This window comes from Carcharhinus amblyrhynchos, chromosome 6, assembly GCF_965287045.1.
Source record: "Carcharhinus amblyrhynchos chromosome 6, sCarAmb.v2.hapA, whole genome shotgun sequence".
Taxonomy (NCBI): Eukaryota; Metazoa; Chordata; class Chondrichthyes; order Carcharhiniformes; family Carcharhinidae; genus Carcharhinus; species Carcharhinus amblyrhynchos.
The window spans coordinates 125,051,863-125,077,612 of record NC_137329.1 but is presented as its reverse complement, the minus strand read 5'-3'; the positions used below and the strand labels follow the sequence as shown (position 1 = coordinate 125,077,612).

Genomic DNA, 25,750 nt, shown 5'->3' with positions numbered 1-25,750 from the left:
CTGCGGGAACCAATCAGAGCGGCGGCGCCACAATGTTGCACTTTCCACTCGGAAGGGAAGCTGCCGCGGCCAATCAGCGGGCAGCGCGAGTGTCTGAAGGTTCCATCGCGGGAATCCCCGGTTTGTATCCAGTCTGAACGTTCCACCGGGGATTCCCCTGCGCCGGCACCCGGCACACAGCCAGACATGCTGGTGAACGACGCGGCGGCGCGGGGTGCCAGCCACTCGGTACCGAGCGAGGAGACGGTACATGTGGTGGAGTTTAACCCTTTCGACAGCAGCGGCGCCGGCAGCCTGCTCGCCTACGGTGGGGACAACTACATCGTGGTGGGGAGCTGCCGCTTCCAGGTGGGCTGGCTGGCTGGGACCCCCTCCCTCCCATCCTCAGGTGCCATAGGGGTTCACCTGCGTTACTGTAACTAAGCCAGACAATGCAGCAACCATTATTTGTGCACAGCAAGAACCCACAAAGTTTTGTTTTTAGTTTAAAGTTTATTTATTACTGTCACAAATAGGCTTACGTTAACGCTGCAATGAAGTTACTGTGAAAATTACCTGGTTACCACATTCTGGTGCCTGATGTGCACGATAGAATCCTGATAGTACAGAAGGAGCTATTCAGCCCGTCGATCCTGCATCGACAACAATTCCACCCCTTCCCCCCCAAAACTATGGTCAATTTAGTACAGCCAATGCACCTAACCAACACATCTTTAAACTGTGGGAGGAAACCCACACAGACATGGGGAGAACATGCAGACTCCACACAGATGGTGACCCAAGCCGGAATGATTAAATAAAATCTTGCATTTAGGCATGCCCCTTTGCCACTCCAGGATGTCCCAAACCACTTCTTTATAGTCAATGAAATACTGATTTTTTTTTAAGCAAATGACTGCAGATGCTGGAATCTGAAACAAAAATAGAAAATGCTGGAAAATCTCAGCGGGTCTGTCAGCATCTGTGAGAGAGTAGAGCCAATGTTTCGTGTCTGGATGACCCTTCATTCTGCACGCGCTCTCTCTTTCTCTCTCTCTCTCCACAGATGCTATGATGTGGAGATGTCGGCGTTGGACTGGAGTGGGCACAGTAAGAAGTCTCACAACACCAGGTTAAAGTCCAACAGGTTTATTTGGAATCATGAGCTTTCAGAGCGCTGTTCCTCCCTCAGGTGAGTCAACTCACTCACCCAATGAAAGCTTGTAATCCCAAATAAACCTGTTGGACTTTAACCTGGTGTTGTGAGACTTCTTACTGTGTCCACACATGCTGAGATTTTTCTGGTTTGTGTGCGTACATCTTTTGAAGTGTGGCTATTAATTGGAAATAGGACCAGCGAAGGTATACAGAATGATCCCACATTTAGATATAATTACCTCTCTAAAGTGCCTTACACAAAATCGGGATGCGTCAAAGTTCTTTACTGCTGATTTAATCCTTTGTTTTTTGAAGCGTGGTCACTGAAGTTGGAAGTGAGACGGCCAAGTTTCTGATAGCAGGATATCTGAAATTAGAGGGGAATGATGATCAGTTAATCTGTTTGAGATGTGCAGCTGCGACAACGGGTCATCCAGGCTCGAAAGCTTGGCTGTATTCTCTCCCCACAGATACCGTCAGATCTGCTGAGATTTCCCAGCATTTTCTGTATTGGAATCTGTGATGTTGGGGGAAGATAAAAATTCTGGTCTTCTTCCAAATAACAGGTGAGGGATCTTTGACATCCCTGACACTGCGATTGCAATCTCGGCTTAACGTCTCATTTGAAAACGGCATTGCTGTGAGTGTCGCACTCCCTCAGCCATCCTGAACCGCACACTGGGGTCTGCGGAATGGAACTCAAACCCATCGCCTTCAGACTGGAGGCCAGAGAGTGCACTCACACAAGGCATTGTTTGTGAATATTACGAATCTCTTTCTCTCTTTTGTGATAATATCTTTAAGGAGGAAGATGCAGAAGTTAAAGGAATGGAATACAAGACCCTCCAGACTTTTCATCGAGGTATACGAGTGGATTCAATTGCTTGGAGCCCAGAAACTAAGGTGGACTCACTGACACAACTGATCCGGTAAGAGAGAACTTTTCAGTTGGTTCAGGGAAAGTAGCTATCATTGGCAAGGCTGGCATTTTACTGCTACTACACTGGCAGCCCTAGAGAGGGAGCATGCGGTGTTCATGGGCACCATCGAGGCTTGTTGGACCCACAGGGACTGGAGTGTGTCATTAACTCCTTTAATCACCTTTTCATTTGGCCTTTTAAGTTTTGTTTCTGCTTTGTTTTTGTTTCAGACAGTTCCACTTTAAGGGGCTGCCCATTTTGCTTTGATTTATTTAATTTAGTTAAATTTGCTTAACCAAAAGATTGGCAAGGCTGGCATTGATTGCCTTTGAGAAAGAGGTAATGCCTGTTTCCTGACGACCTACAGCCTGGATGGCAATTCTTTTTAGCAGGTTTAACACAACTGAGTGTCTCGGTAAACCACTCTGAGGGCAGTTAATAGTCAACCATGTTAGTGTGGATCTAGAATCATACACGAACAAGGAACAGGAGTAGGCCATTCAGCCCGTCAATCCATTTAATAAGATCTTGGCGGATCTGATTGTAACCTTAAACTGCATCCTATCTACTCCCGTCCTTACTTACCAAGAATCTATTCACCTCTGCCTTAAAATAGTCAGACCACCACCTTTTCAGGAAGAGAGTTCCAAAGACTCGTGACCCTCAGAAAAAATGTCATCACTGTTCCATTTTAAATGAGTGACCACGTATTTTTAAACAGTGACTCTTAATTCAAGATTCTCCCACAGGGAAGCATCCTCTCCACAGCCCCCCCTGCCGACACCCCCTCAGAACTTTAAATATTGAAATCAAGTCACCTCTTGCCCTTCTAAGCTCCAGCAAATACAAGCCAAGCCTGTGCAAACTTTCCTCGTAAGATACCATTCTGGGTATTAGTAAACAATCTTGTTTGGACAGCTGGTGCAGACACGATGGAATAAATAGCCTCTTTCTGCATTGTAACAATTTGTGGAATAGGGAAAACACTACATTATTTAAATGGAGAAAGATTGCAAAACTCTGTGGTACAGAGGGATCCGGGTGTCCACAAATAGATGAATCACAGAAAGCTAGTGTGGAGGTCCAGCAATTGATTAGGAAAGCATGTGGAATGTTGGTGTTTATTATGAATGAATAATGGAATATTAATGCATGAAGTTTTGTTAACATACAGGGCATTGGTGAGACCATATCTGAAGCACTGTGTACAGTTTTGGTCTCCTTACTTGAAGGATATAATTGCTTTAGATACAATACAGAGAAGGTTCGCTCAACTGATTCACGGGATGAAGGGGTTATCCTGTGAGGAAAGGTTGGGCCTGTATCCGTTGGAGTTTAGAAGAATGAGAGATCATCTTATTGAAACATAAAACATCCTGAGGACAGTTGACAGTCTGGACGCTGAATGGTTTTTGGGAGAGTCTAGAACTTGCAGGTACCCTTTGAAAGTAAAGGATCTGCTGTTCAAGACAAAGATAGAGAGAAATGTGTCACAAGGGTCGTTGGTCTGGAGAATTCTCTTTCCCACATAGTAGTGGAAGCTGGGTCATTGCATATTTTTAAGGCTCAGTTAGATAAATTCTTCTTTGACAAGAGGAAGAGAAGTGGAGTTGAGGGCAAAATCAGATGTGCCATGACCTTATCAAATTGCAGAGTAGGCTTGAGGGACTGAATGAGGGGAGATCTTATCGAAACATAAGATTATGAAAGAGAGAAGGTCGTTTCACTGGCAGATGAAACGAGAGTTGGGGGAATGGCCTCAAAACAAGGGGAAGCAGATTTAGGACTTTTCTTCACACAAAGGGTTGTGAATTCCCAGCCCAGTGAAGAAGTTGAGGCTACTTCCTTGAATGTTTTTAAGGCAAGGATAGATAAATTTTTGAACAGTGAAGGAATTAAGGGTTATGGTGAGCAGGTGGGTAAGTGGAGCTGAGTCCACGAGAAGATCAACCATGATATTATTGAATGGTAGAGCAGGATCGAGGGACCAGATGGCCTACTCCTGCTCCTAGTTCTTATGTTCTTATGGCTTACTCTTCCAAATTCAAATGTTTATATAAAGTCAGGACATCCCAGAGTGCTTTACAGCCACTGAAGTGCTTTTTGAAAGGTACCGCCTGTTGTGGAAAAGTTGTCAGCCAATTTACACACAGCAAGATCCCACAAATACCCATTACAAGAGGTTTGTTTTGTGATGTTGATTGAGGGAATAAACACTGACCAAGGAAAACTTCCCTGTTTTTCTTCAAGTTTGTCCCGTGGGATCTCAAGTCCACAAAGATGGCTGGCAGGGCATTGATGTAGCAGCACCTTTAACAGTGCAGCACTCCTTCAGTAATGCACAAGAGTGTCAACCTGGATTTTGTGCTCAAATCTTTGTGGCAGGACTTGATTCTGTAATTTTCAGACTCGGGGCAAAACAATTGAACATGAAACATGTTTTTGCCGGGTTATTAGGAGAGGCTGTGGTGTGGGATAAACATGCACAGCTCTGTGAAAGAGCAGATGTACACATGAGGGGTTGAATGGCCTCCTGTACTGTATGAGATTCAACTTTTACACTTGCCCGTTGTTTGTAAGTAGTTATGGAGCATCAAGTTTCACTGTAATTCAGCCCTGTCTTCAGGCACATCCACTTCACAAGCCATTAACTAATCCCAAGATTTTGGTAACTGCTGTTTTCCAGTGGGAATAATTGCTCATCTTGAATTAACTTGTCAGAACAAGCCCAAGATGGAGTGAATGCCTCATCCTGTCAGCTTGGATCTTGTTTGTCTCTCTTATGGGGACCTTGAATTGGATTCAATTGGAATTTGATTTTTGGAGCAAGCAAGGAGATGGATTGGGGTCTGCCTGCTCCACTCTGCGTATTGCCTTTGTAACTTTAAGATTGGAGTTTAAAAAAAAAGTTTTAGAATTCCCGTTCAGTGAAGCACCAGATACCAGAGGACAGTTTGCAGTGACGGTTTTAATGAGTCTTCCTCCGAATTTGATTTATTATTGGAAGAGCCTTGGCTGGTTAGCAATGACAGATCTCTTCGTTGTGACCGAGTGGATATCACTGTGGCCTTTGAGTCAGGAGGTTGTGGGTTTAAGCCCCACGATAAGGACTTGATGATAAAGCACCCAGTGATGTCCTGAAGCTGTGAAAGGTGTTGTTTAGGTGTAACGTTGTTCGCTGTTTTTTAGATTGACAAACCCACTAAAGCGAAACTCTGACATAGGGTCACCCAAACTCAATGTTGACTGTGTCTCTCTCTCTCTCCTCAGATGCTGTCAGACTTGCTAAGATTTTCCAACATTTTCTATTTTTGTGTTGAGAGATAAACTGTACCTGATTTTGATATGGTTTACTTTTCAGTTTAATTAAGAATGCATTGTGTTGGTCTTTTCCGTTTATATCTTTTTTTGATGTTTGCAGGTTTTGTGCAGCAGATGCTGACAGGAAGTTGAGATTGCTCACATCTGACCTGAAGGAAAACACCAGTTGGCAGGTACATCTTCCAGTCTAACTTTATCTGTAAACTTACTAACCACGCCCCCTATATTCCCATCCAAATCATTAATATTAATGACAAATAACAGTGGGCCCAGCACTGATCCCTGAGGCACACCGCTGGTCACAGGCCTCCAGTTTGAAAAACAACTCTCTACAACCACCAATTTTGTATCCACTTAGCTACCTCACCCTGGATCCTGTGATGTTTAACTTTATGCAATAACCTACCATGTGGTACCTTGTCAAAGGCCTTGCTGAAGTCCATGTAGACAACATCAACTGCACTGCCCTCATCTACATTCTTGTTACCCCTTCAAAAAACTCAGTTAAATTTGTGAGATATGATTTTCCACTCTCAAAACCATGTCTCTAATCAGTACTTGTATCTCTAAATGCCGGTAGATCCTGTCTCTCAAAATACCTTCCAACAATTCACCCACCACAGATGTGAGCAAGGCTTCTCTACTTTTATACTCTATCCTCCTTGCAATAATTCCCACTTTCTGTTTGCCTCATAATCAGTTGCTGTACCTGATTTTTTTTGTGAATCTAATACCAAGACATCCCCATTCCCTGTACTGCAGTCTAGCTCAGTATTTAAATAATATACTGCTACTCTATTCCTGCCAAAGTGGACGGATTTATATTTTCCCACATTACACTCCATCCGTCACATTTTTGCCCACTTACAAAACCAATCTACTTAGAATCAGAGGTTTATAGCATGGAAACAGGCCCTTTGGCCCAACTTGTCCATGCTGCCCCCCTTTTTTTTTAAAAGCCCTAAACCAATACCAATTGCCCGCATTTGGCCCATATCCTTCTATACCCATCTTACCCATGTAACTGTCTAAACACTTTCTAAAAGAAAAATTGTACCTGCTTTTATTACTCCTTGTTCCAAACACTCACCACCCTCTGTGAAAAAATTGCCCCTCTGGACCCTTTGTATCTCTCCCCTCTACCTTTAACCTATACTGTCTAGTTTTAGATTCCCCTATCTTTGGGAAAAGATATTGACTAACTAGCTGATCTGTGCCCCTCATTATTTTATAGACTTCTATAAGATCACCCCTCTACACTCCAGAGAAAAAAGTCCCAGTCTATCCAACCTCTCCTTATAACTCAAACTATCAAGTCCCGGTAGCATCCTAGTAAATCTTTTCTGCGCAGTACATCCATTTTGCAGACTCTTTGCATCCTCTTCACAACTTGATTTCCATCTCCTTTTGGACTGCAGCCCCATCCACCCTCCAAGGTGGGTATAAAGATCCCAGGATTGTAAATAATGAAGAACAGGGGGTTGGGGGATTCTCCTTAGTTGTTAGTCAATATCTGTCTTTCTGGCAACATCACCAAGTCAAATTAACTGGTCATTATCACACCGCTGATTTTTGGGATCTTTCTCTGCAGATTGAATTCCCAATACCACAACAGTGACCACACTTCAGAAAGGGGGAACCTCAGCATGTAAAGTGTGTTTGTTCTCTCGAAGAGAAATTCCCTGGTGGTTCAACCTTGAACTGTAGAGAATGGAAACGTTTTGGGCGTAACCTTCTCATCCACATTGATAGCAGATCTCATTTGAGGAGCAGGAAGGGTCTCTAATCCATCAAGGTGTCCTGGGGTGACTCTGTTCCATTAGCTGTGTGCATGTTGGGTCAGTACAGCTCTGCAATGCCCCCTTTGTGTTGATTCTCACAACGGAATAAAGATTCCCTAAGTTAGAGGAACCCGTGTCTCAGCTAGTGCGTTAAGAACATAACATAAGAAATAGGAGCAGGAGTAGGCCTTCGAGCCTGCCCCACCATTCAATAAGATCATGGCTGATCTGTCATGGCTCAGTTCCACATTCCTGCCCTCTCCCCATAACCCTTAATCCCCTCTCTTATCAAAAACCCATCAACCCGCGTCTTAAAAATATTTAGCGAGGTAGCCTCCACCACTTCAACGGGCAGAGAATTCCAGAGATTCACCACCCTTTGAGTGAAGAAGTTCCTCCTCAACTCCGTTCTAAACCGCCCCCCCTTTATCTTGAGGCTGTGCCCCCTAGTCCTACTATCCTTTCTGAGCGGGAAGAGTCTCTCCACCTCTATCCTATCCATCCCATTCATCATCTTATACGTCTCAATGAGATCTCCCCTCATTCTTCTAAACTCTAACGAGTACAAGCCTAATCTATTCAGCCTCTCCTCATAGCTCAACTCCGGCATCAGCCTAGTAAACCTCCTCTGCACTCCCTCCAAGGCCAAAATATCCTTGCGTAAGTACGGCGCCCAAAACTGCACACAGTACTCCAGCTGCGGCCTCACCAATGCCCTATACAGCCGCAGCAAGGCCTCCCTACGTTTATATTCAATCCCCCTCGCTATGAAGGCCAGCGTCCCATTAGCCTTCCTGACCACCTGCTGCACCTGCAAGCTGGGTTTTTGCGACTCATGCACAAGGACCCCGAGGTCCCTCTGCACCGTCGCCTGCTGCAGTTTTTCGCCACGTAAGTAATAATCCTTCCTACCATTATTCCTACCAAAGTGGACCACCTCACACTTGCCAACATTAAATTCCATTTGCCATTTCCTGGCCCATTCGCCCAGCCTATCTAGATCCTTCTGCAGACTCTCCACACCCTCCGCACAATTAAAGTTAGAACAAGGAATACAAGTGAATGTAAATTACTAAAGAAACCTGCTGGGCATACTCTGTAAAGTTAGCAGCATTGTTATAATGCTTTATTTGTAAATTGCAGAATCTGATAGGGACCAGTGTACAGTCAAAGTACAGTATACAAGTACAGTCTTGTGTCTGTACTGGTTCTTTGACCACACCTGTGAACAGTTTTTGGTCTCCTTACCTAAGGAAAGATACACTGGCGTTGGAGGCAGTCCAGCGAAGGTTCACTAGGTTGGTCCCAAATATGGAGAGATTTTCTTGAGGCGAGGTTGAGTAGGTTGGGCCTGAGTTCATTAAAGTTTAGAAGAAATGAAGTGACCTCATTGAGACACATTGGGTTTGCCAGGTTTTTGCTGAGAGTTGTTTCCTTTTGTGGGAGAGTCTAGGAGCAGAGGCTGGAATCTGAGTGAGGGGCCACCCATTGAAGACAGAAATGAGGAGGAAATTCTTCTGAGTGAATCTGTGGAATTCTTTGCCGCTGAGGGCTGTAGGGGCTGGGTCATTGAGCATGTTCAGGGCAGAAACAGACAAATTTTTAATCAGTAAGGGAATCGAGGGTTATGGGGATAAGACAGGAAAGTAAAGTTGAGGATTATCACATCAGATCAGCCATGAACTCATTGAATGGCGGAGCAGACTTGATGGGCTGAATGGCCGGCCTCTGCTCTGTTTTATGGTCTAATGCAAATAGCCATCTTTTTACTCCCACACTGCTCTTTTCCATTGTCATTTGTGGTATTTATCCAATACCCTTTGGAAAGTTATTATTGTAACTGCTTCCACTGCTCTTCCAGATCACCACAACTTAGAATTAAAAATAATTTCACTTCATCCTCACTGTCCTTGGCCATCTTGTCAATTATCTTAAATTTGTTTTCTCTGGTTACTGACTTCCCTACCCGTCGCACTCCTCAATCTTCTCTGCGGGGGAATATCCCAGTTTCTCCTATCCCTTCACACAACTCGATGTCTCTCATCCCAGGTACTATTTTAGTCGTCTGCTCTGCGCTCTCACCAGGCTTTGATATCCTCCTCCCTAAAGTGTAGTAATGTTCACCCCAACGTGACAAGAGTGCGAGTAATCAGTTACAAGCTGAGTGTTTTAATCGTGGACTATCTGTGTGCCACTTAGTGGCAGCAGCAAGGTTTTATAATGCCTTTTGTAATGCCTTCTCCACCACTCTCATGTGTTGTACTGGACTTAAATGAACTGTCTACTTTCGTTAGTTCCAAGTACTGAAATATTAATGAAATGTGACATCAACCAGCTGAGTTTGAAATAAGGCCATTGTTCAAATTTAGATTTCCACTGAAGTGTCCTGATTTATTATTCCATGTAGGTAATAGAAGGTCACACTGATTACATCAACGATCTAGTATTTGACCCCAACACTGGGAAGCAGATTGCAAGCGTTAGTGACGATCACACATGTCGGTAGGTGCAGTACTTATTATTGACTTATATTTTTAGCTTTAGGCTGTAAACTTTATTGGCCAGAAATAAACTCCTATGTGGGATAGTGGTGGTGGGGCGGGGGGGGGGGTGTGGTTTTGTATCTGTTACAGTTAATGTGAGGGAAAAAATTGGTCAACTTTGCCTTTTGTCCATTGATTTTCTTTATTGTTGCCAGATTAAATAAACTCTCGCCAAGACAAACTCTGATGCTTTGATTTCTTGACGTACTGAACTGGCAGAGATGATATTGGATGGTGCTGTTGTGGGCACCCAGAGACACGGTTGCCACTACTTAGCAAAGCCCTATTATTGCCAGTTTGGAAAATGCAGGTTACAGTGTGTTAAGGATGCCCTTTATTTCAGGCAGAAGTAGCTGTGATTCCTCAATAGATGACATTTTAAAAAAAAAATCATCCTTAATCTGCTTTTTGGATGCCCTCTCAAGTGGATGTCAAAGATCCCATGACACTTCCTTCAAAGAGGAGCAGGGGATTCTGCCCAGCTTCCCTGTTCTATTTGTCTCTCAACCAGAATCACAGTTAAGAAGATTATGAAGATCATCAATAGATTTCCCTGTGGGTAACAGGCTCCCTTGTTGAGTGAGCAAAGGCTTGCCCAAGAGGAGTGGTCAGCAGGAGTTTTAAACCTGTTACTCTCCTTGACTGTTGTAGGTCTCGAGGTGAGACCTAACTGTAAGCTCCAGCCACAGCCCTTCCCTTTCGCTCACAAGAGGGTTGGTGGCAGAAAACTGGTGGTTGGCTGAATTCCTACATTGGCGATGAGATTTTTTTTGCTCTCCATCTTTTCCCATTGGACAACCTCTATGTCAAGAATCTTCTCCAGTAGGAAAAGGCCAGTGTGTCTCTTTTTCAGGAAACTCGAACCTTATGACACCAGACTGGACAAAATATACAGAGAGCGTATGTTACTTCTTCTGTATTAACAACATCGAAGGAGATGGAAAAGAAAAAGTGATATTGTTGACAGCATGTGGAGCCCCTACTTTTAGAGGGAGAGATGCTTTTCCAGGTGACTGAAGTCATGTATTTAGGCTACTGAGCAAATGGCAATGGTTTATATCCAGTAGAGGATAAGATAAAGGCAAACAAGGAAGCAGGAACACTACAAAGTTAAAATCCTTCCTAATACTTGTCAATTATTATGAAAAATTTATCCTGAATTTTGCTTCCACTCTGGGCCTCCTTGCATTCCCTGTCACAAAAACACCAGAGAGAGTCTTGGGAAGCTCCTCAGGCAGGGATGTTTTCTAAAGTTAACTGTCAGTTACTTTTATCTCACTTACTGATCCATTTTGACCCGAAGAAAGAGTTTATAATAACTTGCGATGCGTCCCTGTACAGTGCGGTGCTGGAAGGACAGGACAGAAAAGTCCATCACAATTGGCTTCAGGACCCTTTTGGATGCAGAGCAATGATCATCCTAAATTGAGATGGAAGTACTTGGTGTGAAGGAGTTCCACCAATATGTCTGGTTGACAGATTTTATAATTACTGATCACTTATTGGTCCTATTCACAAAGGACAAACCAATTCCACCCCCCCATCACCTCCATTGAAGCACAACACCAAACCTTGTTATTAGCCACCTAAGAATATCTTCTGGAACACCACCCAGATAGCTAATGTGGACGCACTGCGTCACCTCCCGTCACCTACAAGCCTGGTTCCTCTGGTATTGGAAGAGATTGTATGACTTACAATCTCTTGGACCATTTGCCAGTGTCAGCAAGGCAGAATAAAGCCTGGAACCTCCTCCAGCCCTGCAGCCTCCCAAATCCGCCAATTCTGCTCCTCCTGGAACATCACCCATTTTAAATACTCCTCCAATGGTGACTTTGACTTCAGTTACATAAACCCTCCGGCAATCCCACTTAAACCCTCTCCACCTCTCACTCCAGTTGAAAACACTCCTTAGGACCTATTTCTTTGACGAAGATTTCGTCACTTGAATGTGGCTCTGTCAAATTTTGTTAAAATATCCTGTGATGCTGCTTGATGCAATTTCTTATGTGAAAGCTGCTGTTTTAATACAAGTTGTTGAGGGGTGACTCAAGAACTCATCTGTACTCACATGGGTGTAAAATATTACAGAGCCTGATTATTGAAGAAGGGCAGTGGAGTTCTCCTGGTGTTTTGGACAATATTTATCCCTCTGTCAACATTGCTGAAACAGACTGGCCATTATCATATTGCTGTTTGTGGGAGCTTTCTGTGCATATATTTGGCTGCTGCGTTCTCTCTGCCAACTTCTCCTTCTGTGCGGAGTGCTGTCAAACCCCAGACTCAAATAAAACTACAAATAGTTCTTTCATTTTAATAAATATGAACCCATCTGTTTGGGTGGGTGGGAAGGATCCCACGGGACTATTTGGAGAAGAGTAGGGAGTTCTCCCGATTTTTCCTGGCCAACCGCCTTCCTTTCATCCAACACCACCCAGGACAGTGCAAGTGGCCAGTCAGCCGGTTTGCTGCTTGTGGAATCTTGCTGTGCGTCTAAGATGCCGAGCTTTTTAACATAATGGCAAATGGAACTTCCAAGAACAAATTTTCCGGATGGGAAGTATCTTGGGAATCTCCTGGGGATGTTAAGGTGATATATAATTCTGACCTCCCTCTTCCTCTGCTTTTGTGGCAGCTGCCTCGAATAAATTTAGCCTTTTTCTGACCTGTTTGTGTGTGCGTGTATATATCCATTATATCTCTGCAGCCAGCTTAACTTGGCACCAGTTTACGGTAGCTTTTGGTCCAATACGCTAACCTTAAACCATCAGCATCTAATCCTGAGGTAATCCTTTTCATTCCTTTTGCTGGCTCTCAAGAAAAAAAACCAATGAAAAACCTTTTCTTCTCCAATGAGAAGTGAGTGGGCGAAGAAGACAAGAGTTCATTGTGTGGGAGTTGTTGAATATTTGTTGGATTTGCCTACATTTTGTGAAATCCTGGTGCACTTGCATTGTGATTTTTGACTGATTATTCTCGCCAGTCTGTCCTCTTTGTAAGGGAACTGCAGATGGAGTCTGTGGTTTTTTATTTTTTTGTTTCATTGCCATTTCACTTGTATGCCAATAGCTGAAACCAATATTTTGCATATTCAGGGAATGCTACTTGATTCCAAGAAACATGTTTTTTTTTCCCCCAAGTTTTCCATATAATTTTCCACAGTTATACGAGACGGTGAAATCACGCACAAATAAATGACACATCTGAATTTATGTGTTATAGTTTTGGTCCCTATTCATTCAGCTGGCTTTAGTTGTGGAAGGTGTGCTTAAAATTCATCTGCTTATCCATTGATGTTTCATTCTTCCAGTTGTGTTTGAACAAGACCCATGGCACAGCTTATTCTCATCCACTCGGGACATGTATTGTGTTCACCCGTGGCTCAGTGGGCAGCCCTCTCACATCTAGACAAAGTTGACTATTCAAGTTCTACTCCAGAGATCTGAGCAAATGAACTTCACCGACACTCCCAGTGCAGCACTGAGGGAGTGCTGCATTGTCAGAGAGGCCTATCTTTTGGAGGAGACATTAAATCAAGGCCCCCTTTGACCTTTTTAGTGTGGATGTAAAGGATCCTATTTCTTATTTGAATAAACACAGACAAGATATTGCTGGTATTCTAACCATAAATCCCTTGACCAGCATTGTTAAAACAGATTATTTAGCAAGATTCCCATGTGAGTTAATGACTATGTGAAAATTGCCTGCTGTACTTCCTACAACAGTGACTGGGATTTAATTTAAAAAAACTTCATTGGCTGTAAAGTATTTTGTGTTGTCCTGATGTTGTGTAAAGCACTAGAGAAATATAAGTTGCTGTCTTGTATCATTATATTTTTATAGTTATTTATTAGTGTCACAAGTGGGTTGACATTAACAGTGCAGTGAAGTTACTGTGAAAATTCCTGTGTTGCCACACTCTGGCATCTGTTCATGTACACTGAGCGAAAATTTTACGTGGCCAGTGTATCTAACTTAGGTCTGTTGGAGGAAACCGGAGCGCCCAGAGGAAATCCACACAGACGTGGGGAGAACATAGAAACTCCACACAGACAGGTTGGAATTGAATCCAGGTTCCTGGCACTGTGAGGCAGCAATGCTAACCACTGCCACTATGTCACCCCATGCGGTGTTAGCATACATGTATGTTCATAAGACTGTATGATATAGGAGCAGATTTAGCCCATTCGGCCCATCGAGTCTGCTCTGCCACTCAATCATGACTGATATGTTTCTCAAGACCATTCTCCCGTCTTTTCCCTGTTACCTTTGATTCCCTTATCAATGAAAAACTTATATATTCTGTCTTATATATACGTAATGACCTGGCCTCCACAGCCTTGTGTATACATGCACACGCCTCGTCATGACAACTGATGTATAATACACCAAAAAAGCTCCAATTTGGAAACTTTAAAAACTGAACCTGTATTGTTGAAGGTTTGTACATTATTAACCTGAATAAAGTTGTGAATGGTCACACTGGACAATTTCAATCTTTGCCCATCGTGTATTGTGACTTTAGGAAGTTACTCTTATGGGTAGGCATTCCCACTTTCTATTTAATTCCCTCCTCAGTTCCAACTTAGTTTTGCATCGTACAGGTTGTGGGTGCCTTCCTAATCCCAATTCTTCTCTCAGACACGCAATGGTGTTTCAGCGTCGGAGGTTGTACCTTTGTCCTGGAGGCTGAATTTGTTGTTGGAACTTTACAGAACGAATGAAACTTCGGTATATGTGATAATGTAAAACAGGAGCAGTGGCCCAAGAATGATGTGTTGAATGAGGAAAACTTGCCTATCTTTCCCTCCTTTTCCAAGCCCTTTCTTTGCTAAGCTGATCACAAACATCTGAAATAGAAGCAGGAATTGCTTACATGGCCCCCAATGCCTGCTCTATCCTTCGCTACAATCATGGCTTCTCCCTCAGCTCCCCTGCCCTGCCCAAGAAACCTTAGTTTCTTTAAAATCCAAAAATCTGCAGACTTTAGTCTAAACATACTCGAGCACTTACAGTCCTTATAATTGCACTGTAGTACAAAAACTTTGCATTACTTGAAAAAAAAAGGCACATGCTGTCAAAGTTTTTCATTTTGTACTGATCAGGTCAGATTCACAAAAATACCAAATCTGAAGGGAACAGTTTATAATACACAAGAAGAGGATGCTGATTGGTTAGAGGCATTGCCATGAAGAATGCATAAGGAACAGAGGGTGGTGAGTGTCTGGAACAAGCTGCCAGAGACGGGTACAATTTTGTCTTTTGAAAAGCATTTAGACAGTTACGAGAGTAAGATGGCTGTCAAGTGATATGGGCCAAACACAGGCAATTGGGACTAGCTTAGTCGTTTCAAAAAAAAGGGCGGCTTTGACAAGTTGGGCCGAAGGGCCTGTTTCCTTGCTGTAAACCTCAATGACTCTATAACAGTTTAACTTGGGGGACAGCAACTCCTTGTTTCATTCCTCACAGCAGTGCCTTGACCAATTAGAGCCTGATTTGAATTTAAATAAAAACTTAGTGGTTAACTGTTTCCTCGTGCATCTTCTATGCCAACTCCCAGTCTGCTCTGTCCAAGACCACAAGGAACTACAAAAGGTCATGAATGTAGCCCAATCCATCACGCAAACCAGTCTCCCATCCACTGACTCTGTCTACACTTGCTGTTTCCTCCACAAAGCAGCCCATAATTAAGGATCCCACGCACCCTGACGTTTTCTCTTCCACCTTTTTCATTTGGGGAAGAAGATACAAAAGTCTAAGGTCACGTACCAACCAACTGAAGAACAGCTTCTTCCCTGTTGCTGTCAGACTTTTGAATGGACTCACCTCGCATTAAGTTGATCTTTCTCTCCATCCTAGCTATGACTGTAACACTACGTTCTACACTCCTTTCCTTTATGAACGGTATGCTTTGTCTGTATAGTGCGCAATAAACAGTACTTTTCACTGTATGTTAATACATATGACAATAATAAATCAAATCAAATTGAATCAAATCAAAATCAGAGTCTTCTTGCCAGCCAGTTAGCACCCTCCTCTCATGCAGCACAAATTGTTCCTTTGAGATTTGGTACCTTGTGAATTTATCCTGATGAGTGCAAAATGAAAAGCTCTGACAGCGTCTCTTTTGTTCAGCAGTTGGCTGCTCCCATGGATAGAGAATTCCAAAGTTTCACAACCCTCTTAGCGAAGAAATTTCTCCTTGTGTCAATCCGAAATGCTGAGAATATGCTTGTTATTTCTAGATGTTCCATGTATATTCCATGTGACTACTCAATCCAATTACTTATCAAATGGAACTTGCTTAATAACTGATCAGCTGGGGGGTTTTTTCTACACATCTGTTTAATTTCTTGATTATTTCATAGTGAAATAGTTTTCTAACTATTGGGAATGTAGCAAGAAGTGTGCTATTTGATCCACCAACCGTGCTTTGCAAATTTGTTAGCTCTTTTTCATCTTAAATGCCCAGCTTTAATTCAGGTTGCTGGCTTTCTACATATTCTGGAATACATTTCTGTCCAGACAACTGACAAGTTCCCTACGGCCCCCAAACAGTCCATTTAAGTCTGGCCAACCCTTTGTTGGAGAGTTGACAAGAATGTTAAATGCACAAAGAAAGGTTCTTTGGAAGTCCTTCCCTCAGCATCCTTTTTCTTAACTCCTCCTCTTCAATATACTTTAACCCTGTTCTGATCATCCCCTACTCTCCATATCAGCCTGCTTTTTACCCAATCTGTAGTAAATGCTGTTTGATGTTGCTTTATACCTTAAGTGAGTTTTGAAGAAGACATATTTACTAGAGTTGGCTTCAACTGATTCCATCAAATGCAGAGTAACTGCTAATTCCTTAATGTTTGTGGGATCTTGCCATGCTACTCCATGAGTCACTTTGGACTCATTCGCTGCATTCCAGAGGAAGAGGTAATGGGGTTTCTAAGCACACCTTTGTATGTGCCATCTTAAGTGGATTGATTAGCCATTATTAAGAGTTATGTGTCTTATTTCTGAAATATATTGCAGTATCTGGGACCTTGATGGAAATCAAAAGACATCGTTTCTCCTTCACTCGCCAGGAATGAGTTTGTGTTGGCATCCTGAAGAGATATACAAGGTTAGCCTGAAAGGTTTTTGGTCGTCATTTTTCCGCTTACTGCCATGGCCTTGAGGTACAAAAAGAAAGCGTTAAAAATACCGCAGAAATTGGAAACATTGGGAGCACCAACTCATTGGAACACTGATTGGTAACACATTGGAATACCAATACATCAGAATGTATCATTGGAAATAGGAGCTGAATCTAGCCAGTCAGCCTGTTGAGTTTGCTGCACTGTTCAATCATGAATAGGATCTATCACAACTCCACTTCCCGGCATCCAAAGATCTGTGTGTCTGTCTTGAATATACTCAAATTACTGACCATCCAGAACCCTCTGAGAATTCTAAAACAAAACATGAGGAAATCTCTCCCCATCTCAGCCCTAACTAGCTGATCCCTTATCCTGTGACAATGAGCCTCTGTTCTAGATTCCCTAGCATCTATCTACGCTGGCAATCCCCTTCAAACTTTTTATAGATTTCAGTGCGATCCACTTTCATTCTTCTGAACTCCAGGGAATGTAGGCCTAGTTTACTCAATCTCTCCTCAGCTAGGAACTGAACTAGGGAACCTTCACTGCAATCCATGAAGACAAGTGTATGTTTCCTTTGGATAAGGAGATAAAAACTGCACAGTACTCGAGAGGTTGTCTCAACAATGCCCTGCATCATTGCAGTCAGAATTTCTCTTAATCTGTTTGTAACAAAGTTAACATAATATTTGTCTTTATTTATTTAGAGGATAGGGTGTTGCTGGCTAGGCCAATATTTATTCAGCTGCCACTGTACATGTGTGCATTTCAAAGATGGTGGAGAACAATAGAAGTCCTACAGTGCAGAAGGAGGCCATTCAGCCCATTGAGTCTGCAGCAACTCTCCAAATGAAAAGGAATAGTCTCCACTTATCTGTAGGAGACTATCTCCACGAACACCATCCCAGGTCAAAGCAGCCTGTTTGATTGGCACCCCATTCACTCTCACTTGCTCCAACACAGACGCACAGTAGCAGCAGTGAGTACCATCTACAGCAACTCGCCAAGGCTCCTTTGGCAGCACCTTCCAGACCTGGGACATCCAGCAGCTTTTAGGACAGGGGCAGCAAATGTGTAGGAATATTGCTACCCGCAAATTCTCATCTGGGGTATATACCATCCTGATTTAGTATTGTATCACCATCCGTCTGCCCCTGGCTGTTCAGTTGCTCCCATTAACACATTCTGCTATCTCACCATTGGCACTCTTCATCCCTCAGTTAACATTCCCCTTTGTCTTTCGTCCATGACAAATTTGTCAATATTGCCTTTGGCCTGACCTATCCCTATTCCTCTGTTCTGCCTCATCTCCTCCAACCCCTTTCCAACTCCATAATTCTACCTTGTTTCAGTTCTGTAGAAGGGTCATACAGTCATACATGCAGAAGAGGCCCTTCAGCCCATCAAATCTCCACTGACACATTTGAAACACCTGAACTCCCACCTAATCCCATTTCCCAGCACTTGGCCCATAGCCCTGAATGTGATGATGTGCCAAGTGCTCATCCAGGTACTTTTTAAAGGATGTGAGGCATCCCACCTCCACCACCCTCCCGGGCAGCGCACTCCAGAACCGCACCACCCTCTGGGTAAAAAGGTTTTCCTCATATTCCCCCCCCCCCCTCCAAATAAACCTCCTGCCCCTCACCTTGAACCTATGGCCCCTCATGACTGACCCTTCAACTAAGGTGAACAGCTGCTCCTTGTCCATTCTGTCCACGTCCATCATGATCAAAAACTGAGGCCGCCCCTCAGTCTTCTCTGCTCCAACAGAAACAACCCAAGCCTACCCAACCTCTCTTCATAACTTACATGTTCCATCCCAGAGAGCATCCTGGTGAATCTCCTCTGCACCCCCTCCAGTGCAATGATGTCCTTTGTATAATGTGACGACGAGAACTGCAAACAGTATCCAGCTGTGGCCTCACCAAAGTTCTGTACAACTCCAACATACATGACTTCCCTGCTTTTATAATCTGTGCCTCAATTGATAAAGGCAAGTGTCCCGTATGCTTTTCTCACCATCCTACTAACATGCCCTTCTGTCTTCAGAAATCATATGGACTCATAAGAACATAAGAAATAGGAGCAGGAGTAGGCCAACTAGCCCTTCGAGCCTGCCCCGCCATTCAATAAGATCATGGCTGATCTGTCGTGGCTCAGTTCCACATTCCCACCCTCTCCCCATAACCCTTAATCCCCTCTCTCATCAAAAACCCATCAACCCGCGTCTTAAAAATATTTAGCGAGGTAGCCTCCATAACTTCAACAGGCAGAGAATTCCAGAGATTCACCACACTTTGAGTGAAGAAGTTCCTCCTCAACTCTGTTCTAAACCGCCCCCCCCTTTATCTTGAGGCTGTGCCCCCTAGTCCTACTATCCTTTCTGAGCAGGAAGAGTCTCTCCACCTCTATCCTACCCATCCCATTCATCATCTTATACGTCTCAATGAGATCTCCCCTCATTCTTCTAAACTCTAACGAGTACAAGCCTAGTTTATTCAGCCTCTCCTCATAGCTCAACCCCCTCAACTCCGGCATCAGCCTAGTAAACCTCCTCTGCACTCCCTCCAAGGCCAAAATATCCTTGCGTAAGTGCGGCGCCCAAAACTGCACACAGTACTCCAGCTGCGGCCTCACCAATGCCCTATTCAGCCGCAGCAAGACCTCCCTACTTTTATATTCAATCCCCCTCGCGATGAAGGCCAGCATCCCATTCGCCTTTCTGACCACCTGCTGCACCTGCAAGCTGGGTTCTTGCGACTCATGCACAAGGACCCCGAGGTCCCTCTGCACCATCGCCTGCTGCAGTTTTTCTCCACGTAAGTAATAATCCTTCCTACCATTATTCCTACCAAAGTGGACCACCTCGCACTTGCCAACATTAAATTCCATTTGCCATTTCCTGGCCCATTCGCCCAGCCTATCTAGATCCTTCTGTAGACTCTCCACACCCTCTGCACAATTTGCCTTTCCACCAATTTTGGTGTCATCAGCAAATTTCGACACCGTACACTCGGTTCCCTCCTCCAGATCATCTATATAAATGGTAAATAGCTGAGGCCCCAGCACCGACCCCTGGGGCACTCCACTAGTCACCATCCACCAATCCGAATAGCACCCATTGACCCCCACTCTCTGCCTCCTATTTGACAACCAGTCCTCTATCCACGCTAACACCCTACCCCCAACTCCATGCCCCCTGACCTTCTGTAATAACCTCTTGTGAGGTACCTTGTCAAACGCCTTCTGAAAATCCAGAAAGACCACATCCACCGCCCTAGACACATCCTCATAGAACTCCAGTAAATTTGTCAGACACGACTTCCCTTGAAGGAAACCGTGCTGCGTCTGCTCTATCAAGCAGTTCCCCTCAAGATGCCTCGCTATTTCCTCCTTGATGACGGATTCTAACATTTTACCTACAACAGACGTTAAACTAACCGGCCTATAATTCCCCGCCTTTTGCCTGGCACCCTTCTTAAACAACGGCGTAACATTAGCCGTTTTCCAATCTTCCGGCACTTCCCCGGAATCCAGCGACGTCTGGAAAATAACCACCAAGGCATCCATTATCACCTCCGCCATTTCTTTCAGGACCCTCGGATGCATTCCATCCGGTCCTGGGGACTTGTCCACAATCAGCCCCCTCCAGTCTGTCGAGCACCACCTCTCTAGTAACAGTAATGTCATCGAGACCCTCCAGTCCTACCACCTTTCCATCTCTAACATCCGGCAAATTATTCACGTCCTCCTCCGTGAAGACAGAAACAAAAAAGTTATTCAAGACCTCCGCCATATCCCCATCCCCTACCACTAAGTCCCCCTTCTCATCCTCTAAGGGACCAACGTTCATCCTAGCCAGCCTCTTCCTTTTTATATATTTATAAAAACTCTTGCTATCCTTTTTTATATTAAGCGCTAGCCCAGCTTCATAGTTTCTCCTACCCTCCTTTATCAACTTCTTTGTCAATCTTTGTTGACATTTAAACCTCTCCCAATCCTCTTCTCTCTCGCCCACTACTCTTAGCTACTCTAAACGCCTCCGCTTTTAATTTAACACTTTCCTTCACCTCCTTCGTTATCCATGGCTTATTACCTCTCCTCCTACAGTCCTTTTTGACCATCGGAATAAATTTCCGCTGAGCACCAAGAAAGATCTCCTTAAAGATCCTCCACTGTTCCTCAGCAGACCTACCTTCCAATGCGCTCCCCCAGTCCACATTCGCCAATTCTTCTCTCATCCTACCGTACTCCCCTCTGTTCAAACAAAGGACGCGTGTCCGGGAACCCACTTTCTCCTCCTCCATCTGCACCAGAAACTCCACCATACAATGATCACTCTCCCCAAGAGGATCCTTCACTGCAAGTTCCCTAATTCTACCTGCCTCATTACATAACACCAGATCCAAGATAGCTCGCTCCCTCGTCGGTTCCAACACACACTGTTCCAGGAAACTATCCCGGCAGCATTCCAAGAACTCCTCCTCGAGCCCACCGCGTCCAACATGGGTCGACCAATCAATATGCATTGATTCGAAACATTAACTCTTTGTTTCCCCTCCCCAAATGCTGCCAGACCAGCTGAGTTTATCCAGCATTTTCTGATTTTATTTCAGGTTTTCAGCGTGTGTGGAGTGTTTAGTTTCTTTTTGTAAGTGCCAGGACGCTCTCAGTGAATGTGTGGATTGGTGATGAGCAGCTGACTGTTTGCTTTTCCCTTTGTAGCTGATGGTGGCAGAGAAGGATGGAATCATTCGCTTTTATGACCTGGTTACTCTGCAGGCGATCCTGTCTCTGGACTGTGGCCAGATGCCACTGCTGTCTGCAGACTGGTGTCTGGGCAACACAATCAAAGTCGGTGCTGTTGCGGGGAACGATTGGCTGATCTGGGATATCACACGCTCCAGGTATTCTGCTGGAGGTTTCGGGAAGGCTGAGGGAGGGACAATGGGAAATGACTGAAGAACTGAGCAGAACCTGCACTTTCAGTTCGTTTAAGATTTTTGACACCCACGGTATTTTGCTCTTGTCTTAGGTTCTTATTTTCTGTCTTGTAGTTACCCCCAAGAGAAGAGACCGTCCCACTTGGATGGAGCACGACGATTTCGGTAACTCAATTTATTCACAGATGTGATCACAGTTCCTCTCATTAGAGAAATAGAGGGTATCTCCTCCACAACGATATCCACAGTGGTTAAAATTTACCCTTTACCAAACTAATTCTCACCGTTATTTGGGGTGGCGGGGGGGTTGTTGGTGAAGCAAATGGCCATGTGTACGGTGCTGGAGTTGTGTAAAGATCTGACATTTTCTCCAGTTTGGCGCTGTTCAGCTTCGAACAATTGAACTAAGTGGCTCGGGCTAAATGCATCAAGCAGATTAGGGTTAATCGAGGGATTTCACTGGGTTAATTATTGGAGGGATTGATTGGGGATGGTGAATCAAATTGTGCAACAGCATTCAGTCCATCGTTCCTGTGTGTGATCTTTTGAAAGAACAACCCAATTAATCGCACTCCTCTGCTGCTTCCCCATGGCCTTCCCATTTTCAGATCTTTGTTGGACAGTCTTTATTTACTCAATCTAATTTATTCTATTTCTGGTTATCTAGATGGTCAAAAGCCAATGAAAATCTTTTTGCAACAACTGGTTACCCAGGCAAGATGAACAGCCAGTTGCTCGTTCATCATTTGGGTCATCCCCAGGTAAGGTCCAAATAAGCACTGGCCATGTTTGTCAGTAATTGTTAATCAATTAAAAAGAACTTATTGCTCTTTATAACTTTTCATAGTCTCACGACAACTCTAAATATTTTGCAGTGAATTAACTGTTAGGACATCTCAGGAATGACATGGTAGCACAGTGGTTAACACTGCTGCCTCACAGCACCAGGGACGTGGGTTCGATTCCTGGTTTGCGTTACTGTCTGTGTGGAGTTTGCACATCCTCCCCATGTCTGTGTGGGTTTCCTCCAGGTGCTCCGGTTTCCTTCCACAGTCCAAAGATGTGCGGATTAGGTAAATGGGCCATACTAAATTCTCCCTCAGTGTACCCGAACAGGCGCCAGAGTGTGGCGACCAGGGGATTTTCACAGTACCTTCATTACTGTGTTAATATAAGCCTAGCTGTGACTAATAAATAAACTTTAACTTTATAATGACTAGACAATCAGTTATTAGGTGGGAGCTGAGGAATAAATTTTGGCCAGATCGCTGGGGAAAAACTGCAATACTTTCCTTTGAAATAGCACTAGAGGATTTTTTATATTCATCTTCGTAATGTCATATCTGAAAAACAGCACCTCCAACAGTGCAGCAGTCTCAATGCTAGCATTGGAATCGACAGCTAGGATTGTGGGCTTATGACCCTGGAGTGACTCTCCTCACTTGAGACTAGAGAGAGACAGAGTAGCATTGAGCCACGCGGACACTCAGTTTGGGTGTCAACTTGTATCAACTGCGCACTGTCACACCTGACAGATTTTCCTCAACCCTTGAATAATGTTATTGCCTCGCAATGGCAATGGAAAGGTGGCCATGGAGGGGTATGGGGGTGGTGGTGGGCAGGTTCATGTAGTAGAAGGAATATTTACAGGCAAAGGGTTGCTATTGAGTGTGGAATACATGACCACAAGTGATGGCTAAAACCATAAAGCTCGACAAAAATATTTTACAGAAACTCTAAGCAACGTTATGAATTCATAGAGTTTTAGAATGTTAGAACCCCCACAGTGCAGAAAGAGGCCACTCGGCCCATTGAGTCTGTACCCAAAGCATCTCACCCATGCCCTCCCCTCCACACTAACCCATAACCCTACACATTTAGCATGGCTAATTCACCTAACCTACACATCTTTGGACACTAAGGGGCAATTTAGCATGGCCTATACATCTAACCTACACATTTTTGGAGTGTGGGAGGAAGCCAGAGCACCTGGAGGAAACCCACGCAGACACACGGAGAATGTTCAAATTCCACACAAACAGTCACTCAGAGCAGGAATTGAACCTGGGTCCCTGGCGCTGTGGGGCAACAGTGCTAAACATTGTGCCACTGTGCCCTGCCACTTGATTAATCTCTCAAATAAAAACATGGTTATTAGGTTTCTCATTGCTATTGTAAATGCTTTCAGAATAAGACAAAAGCTGTGGGCTCTGACAATATTCTGGCAATAGTGCTTCAGAGATCTTGCTGCACCTCTAGCCAAGCTGTTCCAGTACAGCTACAACATTGGCATTAACGCAGCAATATGGCAGATTGCCCAGGTATGTCCTGTAAACAGGAAACAGGACAAATCCAACTCAGCCAATTGCTGCCACATCAGTCTATACTTGATCATTAGTAAAGTGATGGAAGGGGTCACTAGCAGCACTGACTCAGCAATAACCTGCTCACTGACGCTCAGTTTGGGTTCTGCCAGGGCCACTCAGCTCCTGACCTCATTACAACCTTAGTTGAAACATGGACAAAATGAGGTGAGGTGACAGTGATTGGGCAGCACGGTGGCACAGTGATTAGCACAGCTGCCTCACAACGCCCAAGACCTGGGTTCATTTCCGACCTTGGGTGACTGTCTGTGTGGAGTTCATGGGGCAGCACGGTGGCACAGTGGTTAGCACTGCTGCTTCACAGCTCTAGGGTCCTGGGTTCGATTCCCGGCTCGGGTCACTGTCTGTGTGGAGTTTGCACATTCTCCTCGTGTCTGCGTGGGTTTCCTCCGGGTGCTCCGGTTTCCTCCCACAGTCCAAAAATGTGCGGGTTAGGTTGATTGGCCATGCTAAAAATTGCCCTTAGTGTCCTGAGATGTATAGGTTAGAGGGATTAGTGGGTAAATACATAGGAATATATGGGGGTAGGTCCTGGGTGGGATTGTGGTCTGTGCAGACTCGATGGGCCGAATAGCCTCTTTCTGTACTGTAGGGATTCTAAGTCTAAGACCTTGCACTTTCTCCCTGTGTCTGCGTGGGTTTCCTTCAAGTGCTCTGGTTTCCTCCCACACTCCCAAGATATGCAAGTGCTAAATTGCCCCTTACTGCTCAGGGATAGAACATAGAACATTACAGCGCAGAACAGGCCCTTCGGCCCACGATGTTGCGCCGACCAGTTAAAAAACAATGACCCACTAACCTAAACCAATCCCTTTTCATCCATAAACCTATCCGCAGATCTCTTAAACGCCCCCAAACTAGGCGCATTTACAACTGGCAGGGCATTCCAATCCCTCACCACCCTCTGGGTAAAGAACCTACCCCTGACATCCGTCCTATAACTACCCCCCCTTAATTTAAAGCCATGCCCCCTTGTGCTAACTTTCTCCATCCGAGGAAAAAGGCTATCACTGTCCACCCTATCTAAACCTCTAATCATCTTATATGTTTCAATAAGATCCCCTCTTAGCCGCCTTCTTTCCAGCGAAAACAATCCCAAATCCCTCAGTCTCTCCTCATAGGACCTCCCCTCCATACCAGGCAACATCCTGGTAAACCTCCTCTGCACCCTCTCCAAAGCAAAGGATGTGCAGGTTAAGTATGATTGCTGTAGATAGTGAAATAAATTTCATCAAGATAGTGCCTCTGCACCCCTCCCTTGAACTGCTAACAGCAGCAGCAAGATCTGAATGTAGCATCTATGTAAAAAGTGAAATTATTCTTCTTTTCTTACTGCAGGTCATTATGCTTGGCTCTGCACCCGTGGCTTCAGGACTGAGTTGGCACCGGACACTGCCGTTATGTGCCATCGGTGGCAATCGGAAGGTTTTGTTTTGGATGACTGAGATGTAGACAGAAAATCTTTCATTCGGACTATAAAATAACCTCAAGTTGGGTTCTGGGTTAAATTTTGTGAAGTGGGTCGATGTGAAGCCTGACTATGCCCACAGCACTGAGATATCGGGAAATTAAAGATTTCTCCATTGTA

At 44.4% G+C, this 25,750-nt stretch overlaps 2 protein-coding genes across 2 annotated transcripts in view; one reads left to right on the top strand and one right to left on the bottom strand.

Annotated features, from left to right (window-relative positions):
• Positions 1 to 188, bottom strand: part of parpbp (PARP1 binding protein) — a 43,352-nt gene extending 43,164 nt beyond the window's left edge. The window contains 1 exon segment of the mRNA XM_080191422.1: positions 1 to 188. Coding sequence (XP_080047548.1) covers positions 1 to 188 — 188 coding nt within the window.
• nup37 (nucleoporin 37) lies at positions 187 to 25,750 on the top strand. Its single transcript, XM_080191420.1, has 9 exons — positions 187 to 348; positions 1,942 to 2,066; positions 5,479 to 5,551; positions 9,567 to 9,661; positions 16,726 to 16,816; positions 21,561 to 21,742; positions 21,893 to 21,943; positions 22,446 to 22,539; positions 25,501 to 25,750. The coding sequence occupies exons 1-9, from the start codon at positions 187 to 189 to the stop codon at positions 25,612 to 25,614; spliced, it is 987 nt and encodes a 328-aa protein (XP_080047546.1). The 3' UTR covers positions 25,615 to 25,750.